The following is a 20,149-nucleotide window of genomic DNA, read 5'->3' on the forward strand; positions in this document are numbered from 1 at the left end:
CACATGTATTGCGTTTTACATGTCATTCATGACTTTAATGGGTATCAGGATTTTAAGCTTTGAATGATTCATACAAAGCATTAGAGGAAAGTTACTGTAATTGATGGAGATCTGGAACACTCATGATTGTGCATAAGCAGCGAACTACTTGTGTAGATTCTACAAATTATGCACCCAGACTAATGTGGTAATTCAAATCTACATACAGAATACACTCGGATAAGTTTTCGAATTTATAATGTGCCAGTATTAGAAAATAATTGACCGTGAATGAACTCATTGTGAGAGGTTGCCCAGTTATTCTCCAACCTTTCGCTGCCTACTATAGTAATAAAATATTGTCCCATATTTGTTGATGGTGGGTGTTTTTAGAATATCTAATAATAATGTTAATAGAAAACGAAGCTATCACACGCGTATTATTTTTTCTTGATAAACTGATACACATAGTGCATTATTTTAACTATAATCGCATGACTTCAATTTATGAGTTTGAATCTTTGGACCAATTTCTAAGAACAAACATAAATACATAAGGTGAAAAAGTTGAGTAGTTGTCAGGTTTGACGACTGTAGTGATGTACATGTCATGAGCGACTGCGGTGTCTTCACAAATGTAGCTCTTGTTTATCCACATCCTTGCTTTTCAGCTAGGCCTATGCTTAGAAAAAAAGTAATATCATTGATCCTTATTAGAGTTTTCACAAATATATAGTCTGCCAATGTGTGAGTATTCCCATGAGAACAAATGCTTATTGCCCAGTAATTCAGTGTAAACCCTGCTTTTACTGAGTAGATAGCTTCCAAATGTTCCTACCATAAGCTTTATTATCCCAAGTAGAAATTATTGTAAATGTTTTCAATGCGCATTGGATCAAATCCAAAAAAATCAACTATTAGCCTACTCAACTATTATAGATGAGAAATCTATAAGAGATTAAGTTCTGAAAAACTTGATAAAATTTCTGTGATTGATTGTCAATCTTCTTCCACATGAGACAAATTGATAAATACAGGAAGCCAACTGGTAAGTGTTTTCATTTTTCGAAACAATTGAAGTTTACCTTTACTTTATTCAACATTATAATGATATGAGAGGTTGATAAAACAATCTACTACTATAGTTCCTCTATATACGTTATATTCTATGAACGGAACTAATTTATCATATGATTACTTCTTAGATGGCTTATTATTGTTGAATTGCACGAAAAGTTTCAAGTAATACGATATTATAACAGGCTACTGGTGTTCTACTGGAAATCATTTTAATTTTCAATAGCAAAGAAAAAACGGATAGGTGTGCAAAGCAGAACCCCAAGTTCCCAACCAATAGTTGTTTCCATAATTCTCAAGTTAATTATAATAGATAGATGAATAAAATTTATTTGTTATTAATATTCACTTATTATAAGTGCTATCAATATTGGTTATTTAATATAGTGAGGACGATGATCGGATGATAGTATTCTGATTTTTGTGTTCATTGTAATATTAAGAGAATTTATTTGACTGAAAATATGTGATTGAATCTTGACTGAGGGAGCTTCCTGGAGAATGCATGTTACTGAATAAATGTACAGAAAGCAGTACAGTACCGTACATTCTTTTATATTCATAAGTCCTTGGATATCGGTTCAACTCTAAACACCTAAATATCATTAATGAGTTTGAAAACGACTTCCTGGTGGTTTACAACCCACTAAGAAACTCAAGGCCCACTCTTCTCTTATAATTCTCATCGCCCACCACGCACAAGCCTAGAGCTTATGTGGGGATCATACTCTCAAAAAAGAAAATATTTCCCCATTTCCTGATTGATTGCATTTCACTTCTATCCATCTTTTATTATTATCTTAGGACAGGTAATAGGTGAAAAAAACTGATGATAAGCACATAGAACGTTTATTTTTATAAGATATATAGATGACAAAAGTTGAACAACACAATTTAATAAAACCCTTCTCAATTATTGAAATATATTAATCTACTGGAAATTACATGATGGCATGTTGACTTGAATCAGTATTCAAATAGTCGGAATTCAAAATAGAAATGTGAACACAGACTATGTACTATCATAGATATGTATATAACTATGGATATTTTATCATCCGTCTGTTTAGTCTTAATCCAGAAACAAATATGAAACAAAGTGGAGTCAAATAAATGTTTTGAAATAGTATAAACCTAATTCAATTAATAATTTACAATAGAAATATTCGAATAAACTATTCAACGTCATCTTATATATTCATGATAAATTTAACTTTTGAACTTTAACACTACCCACTAATATATCATATATATATATATATATATATATTATTATTATTATTATTATTATTATTATTATGCGTCAAATTCCCTTATATGGAAATCGCTAAGTATTTACTTTGGATGCCGTACTAAATCCTTATTTCTTCGATTCTCCCAAAAATGTTCATTCTGGCCGATATAGCCTCTCTTATTTTTTGGGAAAAGACCACATTCCTCCTCTTAATTATTACTGGGCGTATTTCCCATAATATATATCATTATTATTAATATTTTATATTCAGAGTAACCTTGGAAGGCTTCATAATAATATGCTTTGAGTACATTAATACTATTAAGAACATGAAAGCTGACAAGGATCAATAGAGAAATCTTAGATAGAATCTGTAAGTTGATAAGCAGCTTTTTGAGCAAATAACAGAATAAAATATTTTATCATATTTTAAATATATATATATATATTTCATACACCAAAAAAGTTTATATATTTTATCACGGAATAAATATACCAGAGTAGTACTTCTCTACTCTGTGATTTTATTGTATTCATGTAGGCCTACTTGAATTCAGTAAAAGTTCGAAAGTCACCAAGTTCATCAGCAAATCGATGGCCGTAATAAAGTGCTATTATTGTTCTCATCCAATTTCGAGGTTTTTGATTGGAAAATTGGAATATACAGTAATAACATTATACAGTCAAAAGCTTTTATAGAAAATTTTCATCAAGTAGCATCAAATATTCACAGATACATTACGTCATGATTGAGCATCACTTGTGCAATTCATTACTGCTTTATCTATTTCTCCACCTAAACTTTAATTCAGGATCAGCACCCGTAATTAAAATTACATAATAATTAATAACTAATCATTAATAATTAAAGTAAAATCATAATTATGATCCATAAATTGAGCATCATTAACATTATTTTAAATTTTTTATATTGTAGGAATTTTTATCCATTCTTTTCTATCGTTCTCATAAAATGCTATACCATACGCATTCATGCTTATAATTTACTCTTTGATATTATTTCAATGAAATATTATTAAATTTATATTTTTATTATCATTTATATATTTTTATCATATTACAGGATTTTTATATTATTAGTTTAAAAAACTAGAATAAGAATTTGTGGATGGATGGAATTCATCCTCTTTTACATAGTATTTTGATAAAAATATTACTTTAAATATTACTGGTATTAAATTTAAAGTAAGTTACCTACTCTCATTGATAATCTAATCTAAAATATTATAGATTGAGAATTGGCGAATTTTACTTTTCCTTAGAAATTTTTCCTTTGCTCAAAAATATTTGATTTCTAATAGATTTTAATAAAATATTAATGAATATTGGTGTTATTATTTGTAAATAATTATAAATTTATTGTACTTTTATTATTATTATTATTATTATTATTATTATTATTATTATTATTATTATCATTATTATTATCATTATTATTATCTTTATTATCATTTTTAGTTGGAAAAAATAGGTTTATAAGATTTTAATTTGAGCTCATTTGTAATAGGGTTTGCAAAGTGACACTTAAGTGTTAATTATTCTTTTTCCTATAGATTAAGAATTAGTGGATTTTACTCTTCCTTAGAAATTTTTCTTTTGCTCAAAAATATTTGCTTTCTAATAAAATAATAATAAATTTATAGTATTTTTATTATTATTATTTTATTATTATTATTATTATTATTATTATTATTATTATCATTATTATTATCATTATTATTATCATTATTATTATCTTTATTATCATTTTTAGTTGGAAAAAATAGGTTTATAAGATTTTAATTTGAGCTCATTTGTAATAGGGTTTGCAAAGTGACACTTAAGTGTTAATTATTCTTTTTCCTATAGATTAAGAATTAGTGGATTTTACTCTTCCTTAGAAATTTTTCTTTTGCTCAAAAATATTTGCTTTCTAATAAAATAATAATAAATTTATAGTATTTTTATTATTATTATTATTTTTATTCCAAAAAATATTCTTTAATTTAAGATAATTCAATAGATAATTATTTAATTTATATTTATTTTCATGATATTATCAATAATGTATTAATAAACATTAAGTATCAGTGAATTTCCAGTTCTTCCCTAACTTACACCTTTTTCAATTTGATTTTAAGTTTCTATAGAAGGCTATATTATAGAAATGCTACTTCAGACTTTTCTGAGTTTTACTCCTTAAATTGAATAATTCATCTCAAATTCTCCAAGAAATACATTTGGTTACTAATAAGTATTTATTTATTCCTCCACAATATTATATTGGATAATAGTTCAAATATTATAATATTTCAATGTAACAAATCAGGGAATTGCTCGAAAATAGCAGATCATACTCCAGGTGTCAAAAATTTGAGCTCATTTGTAATAGGGTTTGCAAAGTGACACTTATTGATACTGACTTATTTCCAAAGGAAGTGAATGTTAGGAGGTCAACAGAGGACCCCTTCCTTCGTTTCCTTAATAATGAAATCTCTAGAGTATAATAGATACGGTTCATATAAGAATAATATAGTTCATCCATCTACGTTCTGCTATAATTGGTACCCTGTAGCACGTGAAATATGTATCTCTTTGAATGCCCAATAGTGCTCGATGCTTTGTGCTCAACACCATTGAACAAAATTACAAAAATAATTCTATATGAGTGCATTGGAAAAATAAATCTCCAATACATTAAATATAAACTTGAATAGACAACCTCCTTTAGAACATATCTTAACCAGAAATGTCTCAATATATTAACATTCATCTTGAAAAATAAATTCTTTATAACTATTGTCTACAAAAACTAAATTTCTTGGCTGGTTTGAGATCCACAGGGACAGATTGTACGGATTTCCTATTATCTTAGAGTATCTATCATTCTTAGGCCACAATTATTATCATATTTATGGCAAACACCATACACCTTACATACTAATGAATAGATTCTTCAATGAAGAATATGATTGATGATTAAATCTATGATTAATTCAATAAATAGACTGAAATATTTCATCTATAAATTTTTGACACAACTTTTAGCTCCGCATAACAGACTTACATCATAATGAGGTTAAATAGTAGTTTGAGTTGCAAGTGAATTCATTACAATAGACTGGTATCCCATCTATGGATTTATGGACACAAATTGATTTTTTGAATTACTGGAATGGGAGAAACGTAGAAATACTTGTTCCAAAGTTGTCTGACTGAAACTATACTCCTCGATATCCAGTTCGATTTTTGCTGAAACAGAATTTAATAAGGAGTTGATTTTTTCTATTTGAAAACTTCAAATTAATAATTAAAACATCGAAGAAATCGCGAATATCGTATGAACAAATAAATTATACACAACCAATTATAATATATAGCCTATAACTCACCTACCGTACAACACTACGTTGTTGGGGACACACACATAAAATTAAATACAGATCGAATGATCATGAATAATTAAACACATTCTATAGGTGAATAAAAAAGTAACAACTAAGTGTACTCACATTAATATTGATTTATTGGAAAGCCAATTTCAAATAGTTTTATTTATAGCACATGATAAGTTCAACAAATTTCTAACGTGAGCACCTTTTGTTGCACATAAAATATTTAGATGATATTCAATTTCACGACATATATTGTCTATAATTTCTGGATTGATTTCCTGAATTACGGCTTTAATTCTTTGTTTTAGTTCGTCGATATTACATAACTTCGTTGCATACAACTTATCTTTCACGGCCTTACTCTAGACAAAAACGTCTTTGAATAGTATAATAACAGATTTGCTTTCGTGAAACCAGAGAACGAACATTTCTCCTGACGCTCTATGAGCTGACTTTGTTACGATGAAGGTCATTTCAAATATTATAGCAGCAGCTAAGTTACACCAATGTTTGCCACAAAAAGAGGCGCGCTACTACTACGACTCGTTATTTTTTCATTCATCTATGAAATGTGTTCAATAATTTATGCTCATTCTGTAGTATTACAGTAATAATATATGATATATGTGATTGAATCCTACTATAGTTAGATTCACTTATCTTTGAGAATTCTCTATAAATAGCATTAATAATAATAATTCCTCTGGATGTTGGACAACACATCCAGAGGAGTTTATTCATAAATTTAGGAACATTACATATAATTTTCAATAATATATAACAATATTCAAGGTTTTCAAAATTATACCTCACTATATAATATAATATGTGTGTAATATATATATAGCATTAGGCTAGTCCTTCATTCAACCAATGCTGAGGCTGACAGTTACAAGTGTGAATCTCACTATAAAATAGTTTAATTGGTGCAAAACTCAAGTTTCAGACAGATCAATTTATCTGTTCAAACAATTTAATTTCAGACAGAGAAACGATCGTCACTACTAATAGTAAGTGCATTTTCACTTTATAAGTGTTTTTAAAATTCAAGATCAATTTTATTATTGAATGAGAAACGTACTCACCTTGCTCCAGTTGTCTGAAGCTCTCAGCCAAAGATGCGACTCCTGCTTGAGGGATTCTGAATATCAACCTCTCTTCGAAGCATTCCTCAAGATTAGCTTGTGAGAATAGATCAAATACAAAAATTTTCAGCAAATCATGCCGCTCAGCAACCGTGGCTGTTATGTTCTTAGCATTCTTCAGTTTCACTTCCAGTGAGTAACCGGCACCATACAAGTTCTTCAAATGCTGGATAGAACCAATACACCTGCAATTAAATTCCATTGTCTTCATTGAATGATACATTGAACATATTTAATACTGTAATATAACATTTTTGTTGATGAATGAATTTTAAATGTGTTAATATCACATATAGCCTATAGTCACTATTGAGAATTATTTCAGTTATTTTAAACGAGAAGTTATTAGAAGCTATTCAAGAACTTTGGCATAGCTGAATTGAAAAGCTTAACGAAACTACTAATTCTGAATTTGAAATGTTTGTTGTGAAAGTCTTCAATAAATAACATCAAAGTTGGAAAATTCCATAGATCAATCTGAATTCACTGAAAGTTTCAATGAAACACCTTAAAACTGTCAATACCACTTATTAATTGAAACCGAATAACTACTTACTCCATTTTTAATTCAGTAATAGTAACTTCTAGAGTTGATAAAAGATATCATAATGATTACCGTACTGCATTTGAAACGGATAAGTGCTTACATGCCCAATTATTTCATTCAACCCACACAGTGAATTTCCACATTAATGATTAATCACATTTTAGTTTTAAAATTTCGATAAAATATTAGTAGTCTCTAAGTTTGATTAACTCATTTTTTGAGCAATGAATGCTCAAAAAATGATATAGAGGGAAATGTTTGGAAGACAATTTTTGACTCCGCAGTTCTGTTTAGGGTTGTAAGGAGGTAAACGTATCAAAAGTCCCCACCCCTACCCCCTGTGCTAACGGGGTGGGGGTGGTTTAAAGGTACCATTTTTTAGTTTCTCGCATAAAACTCAAAAACTATGTATCATAAGGACTTGACTATCAAATAGCAAATTAAAGCTTACATAATTACCTACAATATTCATTCTACAACTTTTTTCATATCTCCTCTAGTTTCCGAGTATCCGCTTTTGAAAATTTCACCCCCTACATTGAAGCTATGCTATAACAATGAAAGGAGAACTTGGAATAGTAAAGACACTATCTCTATCACATCGTTTCAAAGAGAATTTAATGCTTTACAAACCAACGATAAGCATTAATTTTTACGATGCATTGTTAAAGAGTTATAAGCCCTGAAAAAGCAAAACATTGGATAAAAACCAGTTATTTCAACAATTTCACACCTTCAAGAGCGAATATCTCGGAAACTGTTGGGAATATCACAAAATTTCACTGAACAAAAAGTGTAGAGAATTTATCAAACTTTATTTTTGAATAGTTATGTCGGTTGAACGCATTGTTCTCAAGATGTGAGCGTGGAGGCAAAACGCTGAAAATGCAACTTTTAAACTACCCTCATCCCCTTAGCACATGAGTTAGGAATGGGGACATTTGATATGTTCTCCTCCTAATTGGTCTCAACAAATCTGCAAATTCAAAAATTTTGTTTAAAACATTCCCTCCAAATTCCCATGTCAATTGGTCTATTGTTGCAAAAATGGAGATTTCATATTCAACACTAAAGCTGCTGCAAAAGGTATAGGGAAATCCGTAAAAGTGTGAAATTATACATCAAATTGAAGAGAATTTGATGCTCTATAGGTTCATAATCAGCATTGATTTTTCCCATCGATTTTTTAAAAGTTATGAGAGCAAAAATAAAAAAAAATTGGTGGCAAACATGTTTTTTCAAGAATGTCAAACCTTCAAGAGCGGATAACTCAAAAACTAGGGGAGATATGAAGAAAGTTGTGAAATGAATATTGTAGGTAATTATGTAAGCTTCAATTTGTTATATCACAGTAAAGTCCTTAAGATACATAGTTTTTGAGTTTTATGCGAGAAACTAAAAAATTGTACCTTTAAACCACCCCCACCCCCTTAGCACAGGGGTTAGGGGTGGGGACTTTTTATATGTTTACCTCTTTACTACCCTAAACAGAACTGCGGGTTCAAAGATTGTCTTCCCAACTTTTCCCTCTATAACCTTTCCTTGACTGGACTATAGTTTGTTACTCACTTCAAGTTTCCATACATCATTATGCCAACTCTTGAGCATAGAGCATCAGCTTCATCCATCAAATGTGTTGACAAGATAGCGCCTTTTTTGCCCTTCGAATAGAAATGAAAATAAATTATTGGACCATTTGACTGAACAATAAAAAATTAAATTCTAGTTGTAATAAAAAATGATGAAGTCAGTGGCGTAACGTTTCCAAACCCCCGCAAAAAAAATTCCGTGCCCCTCTTCTAAAATCGTACCACCTTTCTCCAGCCCCCTTCTCCCTTAATCCCAAGCATTAAACTCTAATGTGAACGACTGAACGTAGGTACATCTTTCATGAGTGAATTACATAGCTTAGTTGAAAGAATAAAACTTGTTCTCGATTGAATTCTACAATTCAATAACACGATTCGAGAGGAACTGAACCACTGAATGCGAATGGGAATTGCAAATGAAATAATGGATAGAGTAAGCTATTACAGTCGAACCTCTGTATAACGAAGTCGATTATCCCGAGAAAAAATTCGCTGCCGAGAGGTATTCGTTATTGAGAGGTTCTGTCAAGAAAACTGCCACGATCCTATGGATTTTATAATATCGTATCACGGCGGTAAATAAATGAATATGGTACATAAAACCATAATATGGTACATAAAAAGCATCGTGAACGTAGGTAGGGTACCTATTAGGCCAATATTAATATTGAAATTTGAAAATTCATGCTGTTGAAAAAAAACATGTTTTTTGAATATTATTGTAGAACGTAATAAGTAAGTAAACTCACCAATTTATTTCCAGAAAGCTTGATTTGTACTATTAGTAGAGTTTAATAAAAGTACTTACTCTGTAGCAAATTTTTTTCAACTTTTTACACTACTATTTCCTACCACTCTATCTTCTTCCTACCTGAATTGCCATTATTTTTAGTCTATTGACCTTTCTGCTGAAACTAAAGAATTTCTTGAAAATGACAGTCTGCTTCCAATACACACTACTCTTTGTATGTTGAAGTCAAGAGAAAACTGTGTTGTTGAGAGGTCCGAAATTCGTTAAATAGAGGTAAATAAGCAGCAAAAACTCTAAAATGTCATGGGACCAGGTAAAAATTCGTTGTGTAGAGGATTTCGTTAAGTGGAGGTTCGACTGTATATAGTATGGCTAAATTTTACCGCGCGAGCAAACTCTTTATCTCAGCTATTTTTAGAGATATCGATTCAATTTTTTTTTACTTGAAAGAGGACAAAAAGGTGAAACAGGGAAGCTCAAATTCAATTAAAAAATGTACATTTAAACATTAATTATGATTGTTTGAAAACCCAAAATGCAGTCTGTGTTCTATAGTCTTTATATTTACGGCGCCCCTGCCACACTATATGGTATATTCAATGAAAAAATAATTCAGGAATTCAATGGGAAAATAATTTCTTTCCTCCAATGCTTACTTGAAGATAGTAAATAAAGAAAACGATCTACTTTAGAACCATTCTGACAATCTTTGTTTGAATCAGAGAGAAAAGAAGTAAATCTTATCTATAAGTAAGTGGTTTGAATAGTCTCAGTCTGGATTGTCTCAATAAATTTTAATGATTTGTAAACAAACAACATTCCTAATTTTTCAATAAGCTCACTACCAGCACACAACTATTGAAGCTCTGTCAATGGAACTATAATTATTATTACGAGTATATTTGAACAATGATTGTTTTTCTTTCTTGCCTTATTCATTATTTTCTACTTGTATTCTCTTGATATTAATAATTAATTTACAACCAGAATGATAACATTGTTCTATTGCATATTATTTTTTCCTTACACAATGAATGAAACCCGTCATTTTCCACAATAAAACTTCCGCTTTTTTATCATAAGTTACTTACTTCCATGATTATTTAATTTTTCTTTTTAAAGAATGCAATATATAATTATCATTTCGGGCCCTCACCCGGGCCCCCTAGACCGGGTAATTTTATTTTTTTCAGAAAACCTATATTATTCTACATAATTATTATCCCCCTAGGGACCCGGGCCACCCGCGCCGCGGGGGCAGCGGGGGTGTACGTTACGCCACTGGATGAAGTTGTTCATTTTGTAGCACTAGATGATGTTTCAAAATTTGTAATGATAAACATCTGACATGTAATGATAAGCAAATAACATTTGTAATATTTTCTTACAGTCTAGTAGAATATTATTCTTATTTTCAGAAAATATTACAAACATGACTTTGCTACTGAAATTAATCGGTTCTAATGCGCATATTGACATCAATATTTCTAAGAAAAAACAAATTATAATACAATGTTCATGAAACATAAACATAATGAACATAAACTAGTAATTATTCAATGTTGTTTATTTCATTAAATATAAATGAATAAATTAAATGTAAATTTTACACTTGAAAATAGCTCTTGCAGATAGCCCCATTTTCACTGAAATTTTGTAGTTTACAATACTAGGTAAAACAAATAGATGATTATCATGAACATGGAATATCATTGATTCAATGTTCTTTATTTATTTCATTTACACTTGAAAATTACTCTTGAAGAATTAAAACTAGTTGAGTTGTGATAAAATAAAAGGGTACCGGTACCTACTTGATAACTTTTATTGTGTTTTTAAATTATATAATTTTCTAAAAAATGCATACGGAGCAATGTTCCATTACTATCTACAGTATGAGTGAAATATTAAAATTATTCTACATTTGTTTAAGTATGTATAATGTAATCACACTAGTGGGTACAAATGTCTCTAAAACAATGCATAGATTGAGTATATTTGAGTAAATTGAAGAGTTTTGCAAAGACAGAAGTCTACTTCAATAGCAATAGTCAAGTTTCTGTACTATCTTGATAGTCATCGCCACTCAAATTAAGGCTGTGCAAAGGCTAAAAATGAACTTTCTACTGGTGATATTTTTAATAGTTTTTCGATTCGTATATCAAGCTATCAAAATGAAAAATTTTTCTCAGGAAAACATTTTTTTCCGATCATTACTTTTTGAGATATGAGCGCCTAAAGTTCAAATTTTTGGGACAGAACATTTCAAATTCGGTAAGAGATAAATCCATGAGATTTAGGGGATGAATTCTTCATGGTATTGATGATTGAATAAAACAAAAATTTCATGAAAATATCAACTATTGATAAAGTTATTCAATTTACCAAAGATGACAAAAAAAAACTTTTTTTGAGTTATTTTTGGTCATTCTCGGTAAATTGAATAACTTTCTCAAAAATCAATATTTTCAAAACATTTTTGTTTTATTGAATCAACAATACCATGAAAAATTTATCCTCTGAATCTCATGGATTTATCTCTTACCGAATCTGAAATGTTCTCTCCCAAAAATTTGAAATTTAGGTGCTCATATTATCTCAAAAAGAAATGATCGGAAAAAAATGTTTGTCTGCGAAAACTTTTTCATTTTGATAGCTTGATGATATACAAATCGAAAAACTTTAAAAATATCACTAGTAGAAAGTTTATTTTTAGCCTTTGCACATCCTTAAAGATTCTTGGAAAGTCTTCTCTACAATAATAATGTAAATCATGATATGTTAATAGATAAATTAATTTTTCCTCCACCTACTGTCTAAAGTAGTGTATGTAGTGTACTTTACTCCCTGAAACATAATACCAAAGTGTCACTTTTTCGCTCTCGGTAGTAAAAAACAGAAAAACTCCCTAGGGAAGAAAAGTGACTCCATTTAAATAACATGGGAAGCATCTCTATTTTAAAAACTTACATTGTAATAGGTTAGAAGGTCTAAGCTCAGATGAGGAAGCATATAGAGTAATCAGTAATTGAGCCAACTAAATTCAATACCTCAACAAGATTTGATCAACATATGAAATATATGTTTGTATGCTAAAATTATTACAAACTTCATATCACTATAATAAAAAAAATGTATAAATATTTTTTTATATTCCATGCTATTCAAAATACCAGCTAACGAATATTCCTCATTAACTGATCAAATTTGAAACGGGAACTTCATCATAGCTGTAGTTGTGGCGGCTGTTTCTGTTTACTTTTTAGATTATGTTGTAACACATTGTTTGGTCACGTACGTTTTTAAAAATTATTTTATTTGAAGCTTTTATAAAAATGTAGGTGGAGGAAAAATGTTGTGTATATCATGAGTGAAAAATGTTTTTTCTCCCTTAGGGAAATTGTTGCTTCAAAATCGGGCTTCAAACTTTTCCCTCAGGGAGAAAAAACAGTACTTTTCACTCTAGATATACAAATAACTATATTAACTCAAGAATTTGGTTCAAACATAGAGTAAAGTCAATAAAAAGAGAAAATTACATATTGTTAGGCATGGAACAGTATCAAATCAATTAATTATTTTCAGTTTCAGTCCTTAGTTATTGTTTACTTAATTTCAGTCCAGTCTTACAGTTTTAGAAACATCACATTTTAATTAAATCTCTAGTCAAGATCAACAGTTGGGTGTTACAACAGATAATAATGAACACAATAATAAATGCATTGGTAATATAAGATCATGAACATTACAATAACTCTCGACTATTTATTGAAGATTAGGGATTGGAACATGGGGCAATTGCCTGTTGATTCATCCCTAAATGTAGTAATAAGTAATAAATAAATGAATAAGCCTATAGTTCATACTTTGAAGCTGGCTAGAATTGAGTCCCACAGGAACCTCTTCGAGCTAGGATCCATCCCTGTACTTGGTTCGTCAAGCAGGATAACACTTGGGTCGCCAATCATTGCAATAGCGAAGCTCAACTTGCGCCTAGTCCCTCCAGAGCAATATTGACTCTCTTTGTCAGCATGCGATTTCATTTTGAGTCCTTTCAAGTACGAATCCACGAGCCTGAGAAACAAAGATTTTCAATGGTTGAAAAATACAATCTCCGCAGAAATAATACTATTTTTATTGTTGTGAATACAAAAATATTGAACAAGAATAGGTAATATTGAACATCTTCTTCAGGTGGTATTATACTAGCAAGTTTTTCCAATGAATAAACTTAATAACCTAATCACAAATAATGCAATTATTGTAATAATGATTCAAATTTTGACAAAACATAGGTAGCCCATTCCTGATTCTCTTGCAATAATTGACAAAATGAATACACTCACTATATGAATCATGCAATCTATCATCACTAATGTTGAATGATAAAATTATTTTCCAGGAATAGGTAGTCAGCTATTCAGGTGTGATGGAGAAAATCATTTCACATAAAATTCATTCAGGCATTACTTTTTAAATGGATGATCTGAATACAATCATAAGGAATCATGCAATTATTGTCATGGATGATACAAATATTGATTACCGTAACATTCAATTATTGCTTGATGAAAGATTCCTTTTCACATTAAATCAACTTTAAAGTATATACATAAAAGCGAAGATACACCACTACTCACATCGGTATTTCTTTCTCTGGGACACCACGAATGGTAGCATATAGTTCCAGATGCTCTCTTACAGTCACATTGTTCCACTGTGTGTCTTTTTGAGGACAGTACCCAATATGCTTGAAAACCTTTCGACTATTCAAATTGGTATTCATTCCTTTCACTTCAACCTTGAAAAATAGTTAAATTAGAAACATTGATCAAAAATCTAGTAACATTGATTAGGAGACATTAGAAGTGATTGTTCAAGTTAATTGAAATTCTTTTTGGATTCAGTTTGTTCATTAAATCAGTTTGAATAGAATTAATTTCAGTTTCCTCTCATATGCGAACACCTTTTTGTTGTGTGTATTTAGACAAAATTTACTTATTGTAGTATATGCATCAGTATTATGCGTTCAAGCTTATTAAAATTGGTGAGTGATTCGCAGTATTCAATAAAGTGTGTCTGATAGATAACTTATTGATTCATTGAATATGATGTGACAGTGAGAATTGTTCCACGTTCGACTTCTATAGTAGCTATTTTTTTAATATTATAAGTAGTATGAATAATGAATCTACTGAATGCTCAAGTGGTTTGGTCATAATGTTGCCTGTAGCCTGAAATTACTATTCTTGAATCTCCGAAAACTTGAGAGGAAGTTTGAATGGTATTTTTTACAAGTAAACAAAATATAATATATATATATATAATATATATATATATATATATATATATATATATAATATATATATATATATATATAAGTAGCCTACAGTACCGTGATAGAAATCGTATGCGTGATTGCTATACTTATTTGAGAATTAACGCGAAATGTACTTGGTACTCACCTTTCCCCTAGTTGCAGATTCCTCAGAAGTAATAATTTTCAGTGTAGTTGTTTTCCCAGCTCCATTGTGACCTAGTAATCCCAATACTTCTCCAGATTCCACAGCAACTGATAGATTTCCTACGGCAACAGTGACAACTGCATCTTCTCCGGATGAACAGTATAGTGTTTCCAAGTATTCTTTGCGTAGATTCTTGAAATACAAAGGATTGTGATTGTGAATGAGACATTTTAGCATTATGTAGTTAGTAATGTAAATGATGGTTATGTCAAATCGAATGAAAAACTTTATCTAAATTATATAACATAAATACAAAATAAAAAACCAGTTATGATAAAAATACTTAATTATGTGAAAACTATTAGAACTTACGTTTTAGTGACGGCATGTTTCTTGCTGTTTTCGCATAATAATCAATCCAAACATAAAAAGGGGGTTTTGTTAGGCTTGATAATGTACTGTACCAGCCCCCCAAAAAGACACTCTCGCAAAAAAGGTGGTCAGTCGTAATGTTAAACACTGCTGACCTTTCTTTTGAGACCCACCCCTAAAAATTGTTTTTGAGCACCACCAAGAATTTTAAGGACGCAATCTGCGTCCTCGCTCCCCCCTATGGTAGTAACCCTAGTAGTAGTGGAGAGGAAATATTAAAACTCTTCCACTTTTTACACCTACGATATGAAAACAATTTTTTCCAACATGTACATTTTTTACAGTTACTGATCGTGAAGAAGTTGAACTCATAGTAGAAAACATCTGTTGAATAAGAAACAAGCAATAATCTACTCGATTGACCAACTTCAAGTGGGCCAATTTCATGGACCTCACTTTTTGAATTGAAAAAAAAAATGTAAATCACTTGTAGTAACTTAAAATTGATGACTGTGTGTTCAAAGCACAAAATGTTAATAAGATACTTTTAGAATTAGAAAATTTACATGAGACTAATTCTCACCCAATCATTAGCTTGATCATGCATTTTTTGTAAATGAATCAGTGAATGAATATGTGGCACTGACCTGCACCATGATGACTGGAGATTCTTGACCAGGACTCGTCACACCTCTGGCCACCCTATCCTCCTCGATTCTCACGTCATCGTCTCCATCCATGTCATACTGAGATGATGATGAGTCGGTTGCATAGCTCTGCTCGATTGGATCCTCAGCCTGGTAAACGAGAATTCAAGGAAACAGTAAAATTAAGAATGGAAATACCTTCAAAATGCAAATGGAAAAGTTAATATCAAAGTCTTATTCTTTCAAAAATGGAAAAGTCTCAGTAAAATTATGAAACTATTATGTAGGCCTGAATAAATATCCATGACAATCAATATGATTCCATATTCTATATGGTTAGCCGTCTAGTTGTCACCCCGACTAGTTGACACCTGGTCATTTTGACTATAACCATGAAGAGCCAGCCGGAATGGTTATTTCTTGTGGAGTGAAGTCTAGGGGATAGGTTGTCGTGACCGTAGACGACTACTTGTACCCTCGTAAAAATATGCCACTGCCGTCAAGTTGTCCCCCCGACTACTTGACACCTACTGGATCGGAGGTGTCAACTAGTCCCGACCGTAAACGACAACTTGACACCTCGCACCCTCACGACAGGGTGTCCCCCCGACTAGTTGTCACCTCCTCAGAAAGGATACAACTAGACGGGTATGGCTCACGTCTACTTGTCCCCTAAAAACCGGTTTTAAAAGAGGACAACTAGTCGGGGTGACACCTAGTCGAGTTCCCTTCTATATGAGTACGGTATCATCTCATTCATGGAAACAGATTGAAAATAAAAACGATAATATGCACAAACGCTTGTTAAAATTTTATCATGAATGAATACCACGTGAATCATTCGGAGAAGACATTTTCTAAAAGAAGGCTTCATTGACTGAGTAGGCTTCTCCGATTGAATATAATTGAAATTGGACAGGCTTTTGTACAACCAACCGAGCCTGAGTAACCGAGTTGAAGAGCTATAAACATAGAGTATCTCTTTTATTGAAATAAATTCAGGTTATTATAACCTGATAGGCCTATCTACGATAGATGTAAGTTGGAATTCTTATGGAGAAGCACATAATTTCTCAAACATATTAAGAAATAATAAAATATAAATAATAAATTATAATAGTTATATAAATCAACAACCTTAGTGGTTGGTTCATACTTGAACTTTTGACTAACCTCAATCAATTAGCCTAATAATTATTATCACTAATAATATACAGTATGCTGAATCAGAACCAAAGCTCTTATTTCGATAAAGAAACTTGAAAAATTATATAGATTTATTTTCTCTTATCCAGTGACATTTTCATTTACCGACTGTATTACGGTACCGTTTTTATCACAAGACAATACTCATAGATGATGGAATAAGATTTTATTTATAATTTGTGGCTATTTATTCATATGCTAGGTCTTATAAAGCCTATTGAATTCAACAGTTTAATAGATGTGATATAAGTAATTGAAAGAAGTACGATATTCTATGCGTTTATAAAATGGAATAAATTTCATTATTTCATTGACAATAGCCTGAAGAGGTTGAGTTTGAAATGATAAATGACTACTCCGACTCCTAGTTTCATAGTAGTAGTAGGGTGTCACTTTTCTAAAAATATTCTTGCAATGTGAAAGTATGCGTCAAGTGCTAACATATATATGTAGTTACAGCCTAATTTGATTAATGAACTCCTCTTAATGTGTTGTCCATCATACAGAGAAATTTGTTAATGCGAAGAAGATAACTCAACTGTGGACAATGTTCACTAACTACGGTATATTAAGGAAGGGAACAAGTTTTGGGCTAGCCCCTGTTTTCAGAAAGAAAAAACTTCAAAAACTGAAAATTGAACAATGTGAGACTGAACAAAAAAAATATAAGAGAGAAGAAGAGTGAGAAATCAAAAATAGCAGTCGGAGAGTATGTGATATAAATATTATGAAATATAAAAGCAATAATGGATATAGTGTGAATGGCGTTATCAAATAAAATACATAAGATAGTAGCCCACATAGTTTATAAATCTAGTGAATTTGAAATTTATATAATGTCTGCGGTACATGAAACCTTGTTATGGAAGATATTGGCTTACTTTGAAAAAAATAGTTATTCAAATGAATATGTCAGCAACAACTTACCTCAGCAAGTTGAGGACAAAACGATTGATTTTGGTTGCCACCCTCTCTCAGATCCAAAACAAACAGCACATAGCACCAACCTACTATCTGTGTCACAATTCCAACAAACATCATCAAAATCTCATAGTCCATGTAGCTGTATATGGTCAATTCCGTGCATGACACGTCAGCATGACACATTCTGTACACCTTGTTCACATAGTAAATAATTGAGAATGGAAGGTAAGTTGTGCTTATGAATGAGAACAGCGTGTGGAGTTGAAACACCAAGCTTGAACCTGAAAAATATTGTTCAATTGAAATACTTTACAATCTATACAATCAATATTTATCAAACAAGGACTCATAAAAAACTTGACTATTATTTTATACTTTAGTACTGCTGTGTTTCGGATGGACACGTTAAGCCCTTGATTCCGGCTGCCTGAAAACAGTCAATGGTCATGTCAGAGGCCCTGGAGTTGATCAGGTGCGAGCTGAAAACTGACACCAGATCGGAGCCAATCAGGTCACACGATATTATTATTTTTATAATATTACTGCTGTAACGTTGCATTCTTCAACTAAATCAGAACAAACCTTGAAGCTAAAATCAATAACCATACATAAAAATACAAAAATAATGGGTCAAATTATATTCAAAAAGCAGTGTTATATTTTAAAAAGTGAAAATACCCACTCGTTACCACATGCTATATTATCACGTTATATTATGGAGTTAGGAACAAGATATTGAAGTACCACTTTTTTGAAAATTACTTGAATTCTATGAAAATTGACATTTCAAGCTGGCAAAATTTTGTCAAATTGAGTAGAAGTCCAATTATTATTGTCCTCGATCATGTAAGAAGCAAAAACAAATGTGAGTTTTGAAATGTGCCAAGAATGAAGAACATATTGTACATGAATGAATGCGCAGTGTCAGCTTTTTCAAAGATGTAAGTTACACATGCCACGAATAGTAATGCAGCTGGAGTGTAGAAACCGATCAGTAATATCAACATGAACATTGATGGATACCCATTGATGGATGGTACATTGTAGAAGAACGCAGTTCCAAGAACTATGGCAGTCACAAAGCTCATGATGCAACCGAAAAACCAGAAATATGTAAAATAGTAGAAGAAGAATGACAACCCGCTAACTCTCAACTGGTTCCTAGCTTTCGTCTGAAAAAGAAAATATTTTGTTAAAGGATATTTCCACATGAATTTCAGAATAAATCATAGGTTATGTCTTTGAATAGATTCATAATGCCATTTATTGAATGGATCAGTCTACCATAACACAATGACACCGTACTAAGTTATATGTAATTGCACTCAAAAATATTCTATACATAAATATGATAATTACTTACAATGCAAACAAGAATGCTTCAATAGCAAAGGGAAAGATAAATCTTAACTCCTAATTTTATTGAATTCTAGAATAGCAGATAGTTTGGTGAGTTTTAAATTCATTCTATAAATGAAATCCTACTTCCTTTTAGATATTTTATTCTATTCTGCCTAACGTCTATATCTCTACCTATACCACTTATGAATTACCTGCACTTATGAATGAATATGTTAGAAGGAGTATGTATAATTTATTTCGATAATATATAGTGCAATTAATCTTATTTGTCCCGTGGGAGTTGCTGGTCTCCTATCGGGCGCCTCCCCAGGTGGCGGATTGGGGAATGCGTCCTAGATATAGGTGGTACCGGGGAAATTAAATACCCGGGGTGGACCAAAACCAGCAAACACGGCTGCTGCCTTGCAGACGGAGATCAGAGGATCCTCAAAGGCTAAGGGAAGAAAACCCCAACAG

At 31.2% G+C, this 20,149-nt stretch overlaps 1 protein-coding gene across 1 annotated transcript in view; it reads right to left on the bottom strand.

Annotated features, from left to right (window-relative positions):
- Positions 1-4,052: 4,052 nt before the first annotated feature.
- The window catches only part of LOC111043629 (ATP-binding cassette sub-family A member 2), a 166,108-nt gene continuing 150,011 nt past the window's right edge, over positions 4,053-20,149 (bottom strand). The window contains exons 23-32 of the mRNA XM_039441849.1: positions 19,215-19,503; positions 18,914-18,920; positions 18,335-18,638; positions 16,202-16,351; positions 15,183-15,374; positions 14,358-14,518; positions 13,584-13,791; positions 8,947-9,038; positions 6,771-7,015; positions 4,053-5,542 (exon numbers count right to left, since the gene is read on the bottom strand). Coding sequence (XP_039297783.1) covers positions 5,424-5,542; positions 6,771-7,015; positions 8,947-9,038; positions 13,584-13,791; positions 14,358-14,518; positions 15,183-15,374; positions 16,202-16,351; positions 18,335-18,638; positions 18,914-18,920; positions 19,215-19,503 — 1,767 coding nt within the window. The 3' untranslated portion in view covers positions 4,053-5,423. The remainder of the gene's footprint in view (positions 5,543-6,770; positions 7,016-8,946; positions 9,039-13,583; positions 13,792-14,357; positions 14,519-15,182; positions 15,375-16,201; positions 16,352-18,334; positions 18,639-18,913; positions 18,921-19,214; positions 19,504-20,149) is intronic.

The sequence above is a fragment of the Nilaparvata lugens genome, chromosome X, assembly GCF_014356525.2.
Source record: "Nilaparvata lugens isolate BPH chromosome X, ASM1435652v1, whole genome shotgun sequence".
In the NCBI taxonomy this organism is placed as follows: domain Eukaryota; kingdom Metazoa; phylum Arthropoda; class Insecta; order Hemiptera; family Delphacidae; genus Nilaparvata; species Nilaparvata lugens.